Below are 13,109 nucleotides of genomic sequence, written 5' to 3' on the forward strand. Positions count from 1 at the left end.
GACTCAGCAGTGAATTATTCAGGGGTGTATGAGAGAGAGATGAAGAAAGAAATTAACATTTCTAAAGCTGAAGCTGTGTGTACTAAAATCTGCTAATTATTTACTACAAATAATCCAACAAGTAAACCTACCCATAGTTTGAAATGTCTATATGCAAATGCCAGAAGCCTAAGAAATAAGATGGGAGACTTAGAATATATTGTAGTAAATGAAAAATTAGATACAATAGGCATCTCTGAGTCTGGGTGGGTCTGGGTGGAGCCAGAAGTTATGGGCTAGATTCTATATGTGGTGCCTGAAAAATCCACACCGAAAAAAATATGTCTAGGTGTATTCTATAAAGTACGCTTAAATTTAGACATACTTTATAGAATTTTTCTCCTTGGTAATTTTCATCATATTTGGAAAGCAAGCCAACAGCTTCAAGACCCCTTGGAGGGGCATAATTGAACGGGGTGCCCAAGTTTTCCTGAGGATGTCCTCGCAGGACGTCCCTGTGAAGGGGCAGGGAAATCCATATTATCGAAACAAGATGGGCGACCATATTTCATTTCGATAATACGGTCGGGGACACCCAAATCTCAACATTTAGGTTGACCTTAGAGATGGCCATCCTTAGAGATGGTTGTCCCCGATTTTCGGCGATAATGGAAACTAAGGACGCCCATCTCAGAAACGACCAAATCCAAGCCAGTTTACTACATTATATTCTAACTCTCCCATCTTATTTCTTAGGCTTCTGGCATTTGCATATAGACATTTCAAACTATGGGGTATGTTTACTAAGGTGCATTAGCATTTTTAATGCGTCTGTAAATTTAAGGCGCGTTAAACGCTAACATACCTATACATTTCTATGGGCGCGTTAGCGTTTAATGCGCGCAAACCATTAATGCATGTTAAAAATGCTAACGCGCCCATAGCGCCACTTAGTAAACATAGGCGTATGTTTGTTGTTCCTATTTACATCTTGCTCAGCAATTGATAGTCATATTTTGCAATCTTTTGTCTGTTTTTTATTGAAAAACACCTGGTCTGCTATTGTCTCTATTGCAACCTTGCTATCGGGATACCCTCTCTTCCCTGTTTTAGTGATATCTTTGAAAGATACCTTGTTTGAATGCTTTGAGAAGGACGAGAGTGTATGAATGTAAAAGTTTGTCCCTTTATTTTGTATCTAACCCTTGTTACTTTATCCTATTTATATGTGCAACCTCCACTTATAGCCTATGGTGTCTATTAAGACATTGTAAGTAGCATACAAAGCTATACTATATGGTGTTATTTGAATATTTTTACTATGTAATTGTTTATTCTCTGTGTCCAGATTGTTCTTGCTGTACACCACCTTTGGGTGAATTTCTTCAAAAAGGCATAAATGAATCTTAGAAAATAAATTAATAAATCCCAGTCATAATACTTTTGAGAGTTATCTGTTTAGATTTTGCCAGTTTGAAATTATCTTCTTCTGCTAGTTGGTTGAAAAATGGGTTGCCCAGGGGCAAGATTAGGTTAGGGAGGGGCAAAGAAAAGTTTGTAGCACAGATTTTCAGATGCTATCCATTTGGCCAAGCGATCATTTATTTTAGGACATTAGGCTGTTTAATGAGGCTGACTAGTGAAATCTTTTTAAAAAATAAACAAAATGTATAAAAAAAGATGGACAACGACATCTGGATAGAAATTTTCTTTCATTAGATTCCCTATCTCTGTGTCATCTCAGTGTATTTTGCAGGACAAGAAGTTGGGGTTACATTTAGAACACAAGTTAGGAAATTGCAACCAGGCTGAGCTAAGATTTCATGATAGCATGGACCATACTGGGAATATTATAAGCTTCATTCAGAAAACATTTCCTCTGTAGGCACAGAATGAGAAGGAAGGCTTTCATGAGTAAAACCCTCACTACACACTTTGATCCTTTGCCAGTGCTGACCAACAATACAAGAGACATTAAAGTACTTTTTTAATAACTGCTGAGTGCTGAATCAGGTCATTCAGTTCCTGGTTTTCTCTATGGATGCATTGTCCAAACGACTTCCTTGCAGGAAACCTGCACTTTAGTTTTAGATGGGAAACAAAGGGCAATTTTCAGACAGGCCATCTTGTCCAGGTAAATAACCATTACCTGACTGTCTTGGACAATTTCCCTCCTTGTGTATTTGATTCAAAATCATATTGTGCTTGATGTAAAAGTCTGTTAAGAAACCAAACTCCAAAGCTCTGCTGGAAAGGATAACTCCAAACATAAGACTGGCACTGACATACACATATATTCTGAAAACAGTGCTTTTCTTGCTGAGTTTCATTAAAGTCACAGGGCCCCTTTTACTAAGCTAACCGCACGCTAAATATATATCTCTAAATTTGTTTAGGGTGTGTGTCAAGGGGCGGAGAGTGAATGTTCCTGCACTAATCAGTTAGCCAGCTACATTACCATACACTAACTCAGTGAGTCCCAATATTCAAAACCTGACTGGCTGAGGTGCCTCCAGGACAAGATTTGGGAACCACTGTGGTAATTGGTTAGCACACAGATACCGCGTGAGCCCTTACTGCTTACAATATGAGTGGTGGTAAGTATTCATGCGTAATTGTTTTAATGGCCATGTGCTAATGGCAACATTAGCCACAGCCATTAATACAAAAAAATAGACAATCGGCCATTGTATGCCTGCAGTAAAAATGGCCTTAGTGTTTGGAATAAAACCCACACAAGGGAGTGCAAAATCTACTTTTTGTCGCAGCTTAATAAAAGAGCCCCACAGATAGTAATTTCAGTTAAGGGAAAGGGGACTTGATATACTGCCTTCTGTGGTTTTGCAACTACATTCAAAGCGGTTTACATAGTATATAAAGGTACTTATTTCTACCAGGAGCAATGGAGGGTTAAGTGACTTCCCAGAGTCACAAGGAGCTGCAGCGGGAATTGAACCCAGGATCAAAGTTTGCTGTACTAACCACTAGGTTACTTCTCCACTACAATTTTAGCTATGAAGATACAATAATAATGTGTTTCCTATTTATTTCTTCTTGCTTTTATAAAATGTGTCACATAACATGTTGAACAAGAATCAAAAAATGTAATAAAGTTCATATTTTTTCCTCTCTAGGTATGGAAAAATTGTATCCACCAAGGCAATTCTCGACAAAAACACAAATCAGTGCAAAGGTATGTAGAGGTTTTTGCTTTTCATACTGCTTGGCTAGTGGCTTGCTCTAAGAACTCGGTTTCTCAACTCTGCAGTCAGCAGAATGCGCTGTGTGCTGTAAAAAAACATATTTAATAACTGCAATGCATTGCTGAGTGGCCTTTCCAGTTACATTGCTCATTAATTTTTTTCATTAAAGAACAAAATGAGAATCACAAATACTAACAAGTATCAAATTGCTTTGACAGGAAAGTAAATTACCTTATTACCATGTAGTGTCCTCTGATTCTGAATGATATCGTCAGTGATGCAAATTGATTTCCTGTGTAAAAATGAAAAGCCCTTGGGAAATGTCTGTGCTGCAAAACCTTTTTCTGATCTGACATTTCTAATACCCTGCTGCCTGAGAAGGTTTTTTTTTTTATTTTTTTAATGTCATTCTTACAGTATGGGCCAGGTCCCAATGGTTTCATATCCCCGATAGAGTTGGATGTCAGGGTATTAACGCACTATGGTGCCCTTCTACTAAAGGGCATTAAGCACTTAAGATACAGTTAATTCTCAAAAACAGACCTATCGTGTGACTGCATAAAGGGTTTTGTGGTAGTTTGCCTTTTTCCACAAGTTAAAGTGTGCATTACTGAATTTTCAGAATTTCTCTGTCTGGGTGTGTGGCATGAGTGAAGAGTGGGCGTGGAACGCTTTACTCTTACCTCATGCTAATCGAGTTAACATGGGACCACTTACCACCTTTTAAATAGGAGCTGGTACCGTGCATTAGTCTGAATGTTTATGCACGACCTGCAGTAAAAAATACTGGGGAACAAAAGAACGAAGCAGACCTTATTGAAGAAAACACAGTCTTTAATGAGTTGTTTTGAAGCTCCCAGGACTTACAAACAGGCGCCTGACATGGCCATGTTTCGCCAAATGTATAGCCTGCATCAGGGGCAATAAGAACCAGCTGGTGCTAACCCCAAAACTCCACCAACGCTGATCAATGTGTGTCTTCCTGCATCTGTTTATGGTTCCAATTGTAGATTTGACCATATTCCAAAAGATGATGCTGCCAAGTAAAGATATTCATTCCAGCAGCCATAATTATAGTCATGAAATTCTAACCAGTCTGTCTTCCCCCTTAACTCACTTCCTCAAAATACATTATTTTTAATCATGATGTGACTGAACACTTTATATCAGTAATACAACTGAATATGCTTTGAGTAAAATACATTGGGGTCCATTTACAAAGGCACGTTAACGTTTTTAGTGTGCGTGTTAAATATGCATGCGCTAAACGCAAGAGATAACCACATATTCTTATGGGCGTCTCTAGCATTTAGCATGTGCTAATCATTAGCATGCACTAAAAGTGCTACCATGCCTTTGCCAAAGGACCCCATTGTGCATCATTCGTTGGGTTGTTTACAAGAGATCAATGTTTTCACTGTCACAGCAGTCAGAAGATCTAGTAAATTTATTCAGTTCATTTTGGAAGATAAGGAAGATAACTTTTCCGAGGCTGTCGAATAACAAAATGGACATTTGGGCGCATTTATGTGAAACTAGCCGAGCCTTATATAAAATACGAATAACTCTGCCGAAGAGACATATGGCGATGGCACCACAAAGAACAGAAATTTTAGAAACATACATGTTCAAATAGGAACAGTACCAAATAGTAGAGACTACCCACATTCCAAACAGAAAATAAACTATCACTTCACAGTTATCTCAAAAATAATTATTTTGATGGACCATGAGAGTCATGTAGCCCTTTAAAAGTTTCACTTATAGTATTCTTCATAGATCCGTTTTTTTGGAACTTCAAGTGCATAAACTTCTTCAGACTTCTTCAAATATATTCCAAAACTATTTTTTGTATCTATAGGTTTATTGAACTATTTTAACTTATCTTTCACAGGAATTCAGCTTCATTTCAATTCTCCTCATAGGGAAGTACAGCAGATAAGAGGAACCCTGACGTGAATGCATGTTTCGCTAGATTGACTGTCTCAGGAAGAAAAATCCCACTCTTCACCAATATATGTTTAAACAATCATATCTCTTTCACTCTTCCCTTTAAGACAGCCAGTCCAGTGAAATACGAATTCATTCCAGAGTTCCTGTTATCTGCCATAAATCCCTATGAAGGAGAATTGAAATTAAGCTGAATTCCTGCAAAAGATAAGTTAAAATAGTTTTGGAATATATTATTTGAAGAGGTTTATGCATTTTACTATTATTGACCTTTTAAATTTCTAAAATAATGGATCTATGAAGAATGCTATAGTCTAGGCCGGCTTAACCGTTGCATCAGGTGAGGCTGTTGCCCAGGGCACCGGTGACCAAGGGCACCAAAATGCCCAGCCTCTGACCTCACCTGGCCTTCAGGTTAAGCCTTTTCTCCCCTCAGTCCAGTCTCTCCCCTTCTTTCTTCCCCCTCCTCGTGGATCTGGCACTGTTCCCTCACCCCTCTCACTCCCCCTCCGTCTTGTAAAGTTTATGTTGGATGCCAGTGGGAGCAGCAGTAGCGGCAGCAGCAAGACAGGCTGGCTTTGGTCAGCCCACAACAGGGAGAGATGCCAAACCCCACGGGGGAGGGGGAGACAGGGCTGGTTTTAGACATGCTAGGGCCTAGGGCAGAAATTAAGGAGGGGCCCCCCGATCCCCTTTCCTTTCTGCCCCTCCCCCCGATCTCCCCACCTGCCATTACTATCACACATAAAGAAACTTTAAATGACTTCTTCAGACATAAAACAGACAGACCTTCACCAAATACAGAACAAGGGATCACAAACACAAATAGAAATTGAACTGGGAACCCCTCAATTGGCCATCTCCCTTGCTGTAGCTGGTGGAGGTCCCAAAACACCGCCAGCTGAAGACCACCTCCTCCAGTATGGCAGACAGAAATATCCAAGCTCTTCAGCTACTGGCAGTGTCACCAAGGTGCCGCCAAACTGGAGGAAGAGGTCTTCAGCTGGTGGGGCTTCCTCTTCAGCTGGTGGGACTTGGGAATCCCCACCAGCTTAGGTATTTATGTTTTACATTTGGGCAGGGGACGTGGAAGAGGGTGAGAAGAAAATTTGGTGCCCACCCAATTTGGGCTCAGGTCCACTGCCCTCTCCCTCCCATCCCCCCTCCCCCCCCCATCAGCTGTCTGGCTGAACACAATACAACAATCTGTGATCCACATATTCCAAAGTTAACATAACATATTCCAGTTAATGAATTCAAAATAATACACTTTTTTTTCTACTTTTGTTGTCTGGACATTTTATTTTTCCATCATGTTGGTCCCATTTTGTCTCTTCTGCTTTCCTGTGTTTTCTGAATTCCCTTTCCAGTGACTGCTGTAGATTTCTTTCCTCCTCTCTCCTGTCTTGTTTCAGTCCCTCACAACACCTGCCTCTGATATACTAATCTTTCCTTTTAGTTCCTCCCTCCCTTTTTTTCTTCTCTGCCTTTCAGTCCACTCAAATTTTACCCTCTTTCTCAGTTTTCTCCTTCTTTTTACTTTTCAACTACTTACCAACTTTCCATCTTCCATTCTCATCCTCTAGCTTTCCCATTTTCTGTCTCACTCCTTTCCCATCCTCCTATTCCATTCTATCTTTCATCTTCTCCTCATTAACACATTTCTGTCTCTGTACTCACTATACTCGTCTCTACTTCTCATTACTACATTTCTATCTCTGTACTTCCTATCCTCCTCTCATTCATCTCTCCCCCTTCTATTCCCTCTCTCCATTCTTGTAGCCCAGCATCTCCTATCCCTCCCATGGCCTGACTTCTCCCTGTCCTCCCTGTCCTTTCTCCTCCACCATCTTCCTGTCCCATCTGCTATTCCCTCCTGTCCCTCACCCCACAGTCCATCATCTCACCTCCTCTCTCTCCTCCCCCCTCATGGTCCAACATTGCTCCTGCTCTCTTTCCTGTCATTTTTCCTCCTTTCACCCCATGATCCAGCATCTATCCTTCCCCCTGCCTGCCCCAGGTCCAACATTTCTCCTTCTCTCCCTCCCTTTTATCTCCTGATCTAACATCTCTCTCTCCCCCTCTCTTTCTTCCTGACCGTCCTTCCATACAGCATCTTCCCCTCCCCTGGACCTGCCTCCCCTCGGTACAACATCACTGTCACTCACTCACACTCACTCTCTCTCCTCTGTTTTCTTAGTCCCCTCCACCTCTGGTCCGGCATTTCTCCCTCTCTCTTGTCCCTTTCCACCTTCACCCCCACTCCTACCCTTGGGCTAACAGACTGCTTGTTCTATGAGTTTCCCTAGAAACTAAATGTCTAAATGTTAGCTATGCTAGTATTCTAAAAAGAAAAGGAGGCACCTACTTTTCTTTATACATTTCTATTACATATCCTCCAGAAACCTATTTCTAAGCACCCTGTTAGATAATTGACCCCTAATTGACAATAGAAGGAGAAACGTATAAGGGAATAACAGAAAAGAAGATAAGGGGAGAGAGAGAGATTGAGAGCTTAAAGAGGTAGTACAGAGAGGAAAATAAGAAAAAGGGGATGGGTAAAGGATGACAAGTCAAAAAATGGGAAGTAAGAGACTTAAAAGGGAAGAAAGGTAATGAGAAGCTGAACAAACTGGCTGAATGAATAAATTAATTTATGAAAGACAGAATGAGATAGGGCGATAGAAACACGACAGTGACAAAGCAGAAAAAAGAAGCAATAAAGAGAGAATCTAGGAAAAGTTAAAGAGCAGTCACGAGACACTGGAAAAAATAGGGAGAGACATGGAAGGTAGAAAAATTTATGACAATAATAAAGGGAAACATCCCAAAATGATGAGAAACCAGAAGATAGGACCAAGAAGGAAACAGAAAAGATAGGATGCCCTTTTACTAATCGGCATTAGGTGCTAACATGTGCCTAATGCTGTTTAAGAACATAAGGACATAAGCGTTGCCATACTGGGACAGACCGAAGATCCATGAAGTTCAGTATCCTGTTTCCAACAGTGGCCAATCCAGGTCACAAGTACCTGGAAAGATCCCAGAACACCAAAACAGATTTTATGCTACTTATCCTAGAATATGCAGTGGATTTTCCCAAGTCCATCTTAATAATGGCTTATGGACTTTTCTTTTAGGAAATTATCCAAACCTTTTTTAAACCCTGCTAAGTGAACTTCTTTTACCACATTCTCTGGCAACGAATTCCAGAGTTTAATTAATCACTGAGTGAAGAAATATTTTCTCCAGTTCATTTTAAATTTACTACTTAGTAGCTTCTTTGTGTGCCCCCTAGTCCGAGTATTTTTGGAAAGAATAAAGAAGCGATTCACGTCTACCCATTCCACTCCACTCATTATTTTATAGACCTCTGTCATATCCAGTGTATTTTTTCTAGCAAAAAAGGTGTCGGTCCTCAAATGGCAGGCCAGCCTTCAGAGGTGGAGTGATCACTGAGGGACCCACCCCACAATAGCCATGCCCCCTGCAACTAGTCACAGAATCTATAACAAGGCAGAATTGGTGTGTAGAGCCTGAGCTCTTTCATTAAAAATTGGGGATCATGGGTCAATTTTAGAAGACAATGGAAAAGGTGCTGGCACTCAGTACCCCCAAGTATCCCTTCAAAAAAAGCCCTGATCATAGACTCATCAAGCCTACTGACCACAATCCTATGCTGCTTATCCATGTTGGCATGAATGATACTGCTAGGTATCTTACTGAACATATCAAATGTGACTTCATGGCTCTAGGTCAGAAAGTGAAGCACCTAGGAGCACAGGCAGTGTTATCAATCCTTCCTGTTGAAGGTAAAGACCGAAGGAGGGAAGTTCGCACCCTGGAGCTAAATGTGTGGCTGTATGAATGGTGCCGACGTGATTGCTTCAGTTTCCTGGACCACAGAATGGTTTTCCAAGAGCTACTGAGCAGTGATGATGTCCATCTCTCAAGAAAGTGTCTTCAGTATCAGACTTGCTAATGTACCAAGAGGGATTTAAACCCCCTAAGTCATTAATAGCCATCGGGAAGGCAAGACAACAAATACCCTTACAGAAAGGGGGGGGGGGGGGAAGTAACATCTGGACAGCCTTGTATACCAGTGCCCATAGTAAGGGAAACAAATGTCTAGATCTAGAGGCTGCAATGATGGAAGCTGACTTGGATTTAGTGGCAGTCATAGAGACGTGATTCACAGAGAACCATGACTGGGATAAAGTTATACATATTCAGGAAGGACAGAGTAGGAAAAAAGGGTGGAGTGGCATTATATGTTAAGGATAATATTAAAGTGATAGAACTGCAGGACGTGTGGGGTAAGGAAGAAGCAATGTGGGTTAAACTGGAAAGAGGAAAAGGAAAATATATTTACATTGGTGTAATATATAGGTCACCTTCACAGTCAGAAGAATTGGACAAAGATTTAATCGATAGCTAGGAAAGGGGAAGTACAACTGATAGGTGATTTTAATATGCCAGATGTCAATTGAGGCATCCCTGCTGCAGGGTCGTCTAGAAGCAGAGCGATCTTAGATTCTCTACAGGAAGAATTGTTTCAGCAGTGGGTGATGGAACCGACATGGGATGAAGCTATTCTAGACCTAGTGCTTACAAACAGAGACAATGTTTCTGATGTTACTGTGGGAGATCATTTGACATCTAATGATCACCGAATGGTGTGGTTCAGTATCAATACAAAGGAGGAGAGGGCTTATTTGAGATTGAAGGTCCTAGATTTCAAAAGAACTAACTTTGCAGAGATGGGGGAATTTCTCAAGGAAGAGTAAGTTGGATGGGAACAGCTGAAGGAAGAACAGCAGTGGGCAAAACTGAAAGAAGCCATCTTAAAGGCGACAAACCTTTATGTTAGAAAACTAAATAAAACAAAGAGGAAAAGAAGACTGCTCAGATTCTCAAACATAGTAGCTGAAAATGTAAGGGAAAGAAGGTTAGCCATTCGTACATTACAAGAGGACTCAGAAAGAAGAAGACAGGCAGAGGTACCTGGACAAACTAAGAAAAATAGGAAAAGCTGTCAGGAAAACGAAGAGGCAAATGGAAGAAAAGATAGCTGACACGGTAAAATTGGGGGACAAGATGCTTTTCAGATATTTAGTGACAGGAGGAAGTGCCACAATAGCATCGTGAGGCTCAAAGCTGAGGAATATGTAGAAGCTAATAAGGATAAAGCTGAACTACTTAACAATTACTTAGAACAGAAGGCCTGTAGTAGGACCTTAGAAAACAAATGCTAATGTGGATGGCTGTATGGTAGACTGGTACCGATTCTCAGCAGACTGTATTTGTGAGGAGCTAGCTAAACTAAAAGTAGAGAAAGCGATGGGGCCTGATGGGATATATCCAAGGGTACTCAAGGAACTTAAAGATATTCTGGCGGGTCTGCTGTCAGACCTCTTCAGTGTCTGGAGTGGTCCTGGAGGACTGGAGAAGGTCAGATGTGGTCCCCCTGGACAAGAGCAGAAATAAGGAGGAGGCTGGGAATTACAGACCTGTCAGTCTAATCTTGGTAGTGAGTAAACTAATGGAAATGCTTCTAAAGTGGAGGATCATGAAGTTTCTCGAATCGATTGGCCTGCAGAACCTGAGGCAGCATGTTTTCACTAGAGGCAGGTCATGTCAGATGAATCTGATCAGTTTCATTGACTGGGTGACCAAACAATTGGATGTGGGAAGAGTGCTACATGTGGTAGCAAAGCCTTTGACACGGTTCTGCACAGGTTACTGATTATTAAACTGAATGCCATCGGTATGGGACCTAAAGTGACTGACTGGGTTAAAAACTGGTTAAATGGGAGGAGGCAGAGGGTAGTGGTAAATGGAGTTTGCTCTGAGGAAAGGGATGTTATCAGTGGTGTACCGAAGGGGTCGGTTCTTGGGCTGGCTCTTTTTAACATCTTTTTAAGCGATATTGCGGAAGGACTATGTGGTAAGGTTTGTCTCTTTGCAGATGATACCAAAATCTATAATAGGGTGGACACCCTGTAGGGTGTGGATGGCATGAAGAAGGATCTAGCTAAGCTTGAAGAATAGTCCAATAATTGGCAACTAAGATTTAATGCTAAGAAATGCAGGGTCATGCACTTAGGTTACAAGAATCCAAGAGCACAATACAATATAGGAGGTGAAGTGCTTCTGTGTACGAAAGAAGGGTGGGACTTGGGGGTGATTGTGTCTGATGACCTTAAGGTGGCCAAATAGGTAGCAAAGGTGATGGTCAAAGCCAGAAGGATGCTCGGGTGCATAAAGAGAGAGATGGCCAGCAGGAAAAAAACAGTTGATAATGCCCTTGTATAAGTCTCTGGTGAGGTCCCATTTAGAGCATTGCATGGAATTCTGGAGACCGCGCCTGTGGAAAGATATAAACAGGATGGAGATGGTCCAGAGGGTGGCTACCAAACTGATAAGCAGTCTCAATCATAAAACATTTAGTGATAGGCTGATGAACCTTAACATGTATATGCTAGAAAAGAGGAGGGAGAGAGAAGATATGATAGAAATGTTTAAATAATTCAATGGTGTTAATGAACAGGAGGTGAGAATTTTTCAAATGAAGGAAAACTCTGGAATGAGAGGGCAAAGGATGAAGTTAAGAGGAAATAGGTTTAGGAGGAATCTAAGAAAATACTTTTTCACAGAAAGGGTGATGGATGCATGGAATGGCCTCCCGGTGGAGGTCATGGAGACGAAGACTGTGTCAGAATTTAAGAAAGCTTGAGACAGGCACATGGGATCCCTTATAAAAAGGAGGAGTTAGTGGGTATTGAGGAAGGGCAGACTGGATGGGCTATTTGGCCCTTATCTGCCATCATGATTCTATGTTTCTTAATCTGCACTTCTCATTCTACCAGCACTCAGCAACTCAGTCCAAGTCAGAACTGGGTTTCTGAACTAAATCGTTTACTGAAAAAATAGTTTTCAAATTAAAGGACAGACTCACAACAAGAATAGCAGATAGAAGGCAAAAAGGAACTCAGACACTTATAATCCTTAATTGTCCCTGGACTCTCCAATCACTGGGAAACTCCTGTCTCACTCTTTCTCTTAAACACCTTTAGAGCTAGACAGGGGCGGACTAACAATCATCTGAGCTCCCGAGCAGTAAAGGTCATTGCCCCCCCCCCCGGCCACTGTCAGCTGCCCCTCCCTGCCATGCTGCCACTGCCTTCTTCCCACACACTACAATCCCCTACAGCCACAGCTGCTGCCCCCCCCCAACACACACACATTATAGTCCCCCAAGCCTCAGTGTACTCTCCCCAGTCCCACCCCGAAGGGCCCTGGTGGTCTAGTGGCCTCTGCGGGGGTTGTAGTGTGCAGCTGTGGTGGCAATAGTGGGGGGAGGAGAGAGCCTCTGGTCCCCCTAGAACCTCTGGGCCCTCAGGCTCTGCCCAGTTGTCCGTTTGCTCCTGGTGCTAGACTGAACTCAGATGTGGTCATAGGTCCAGTTGCTTCTGGCTTCCTGGCCCTTCTTTCTCAGATCCAAGGAATATCCATTGTATCCTGTCCTCCTTTCCAGGATCAGTAGTTCTCTGCTGCTTTCTTGTGCTCTAGAGCAGTGGCATAGCTATTGGGATCCATGGGGCCTGTGCCCCCCCTAAAAATGGATCCAGGGCTCCTGGTTTGGCTGGTGGGAGTCCCCAACCCCTGCCAGCTGAAACATTTCTCCAGTGATGCTCTCCTTACATTGCTTGCCATATGTCCCTCTCGTCATGTGCATGTTTGGTTTAGGTGAAATTAAGCATGTGCAACACTTTGCCAATGCTCAATTTCATTAAAATCTAGCATGCACAATGTGAGGGGAAGCAGGGTAGGTAATGTAAGGAGAGCATCGCCAGCCAAGGTATGTGGTGTTGCAGCAGTGGTGGGGAGGCAGGCAAAAATGTGCCCCCTCACTTTGGGCTCTGGACCCCCCTCTCCTCCCCCCACTTCAAGGTCTGGCTATGCACCTCCTTCTAG

General features: G+C 42.1%; 1 protein-coding gene across 4 annotated transcripts in view; it reads left to right on the forward strand.

Moving 5' to 3' along the window:
- Positions 1-13,109, forward strand: part of RBMS3 (RNA binding motif single stranded interacting protein 3) — a 1,285,867-nt gene that overhangs the window by 447,045 nt on the left and 825,713 nt on the right. For all 4 annotated transcript variants that reach the window (XM_030205863.1, XM_030205882.1, XM_030205872.1 and 1 more), the window contains exon 3: positions 3,114-3,172. In XM_030205863.1, coding sequence (XP_030061723.1) covers positions 3,114-3,172 — 59 coding nt within the window. The remainder of the gene's footprint in view (positions 1-3,113; positions 3,173-13,109) is intronic.

Source organism: Microcaecilia unicolor, chromosome 1, assembly GCF_901765095.1.
Source record: "Microcaecilia unicolor chromosome 1, aMicUni1.1, whole genome shotgun sequence".
NCBI lineage: Eukaryota > Metazoa > Chordata > Amphibia > Gymnophiona > Siphonopidae > Microcaecilia > Microcaecilia unicolor.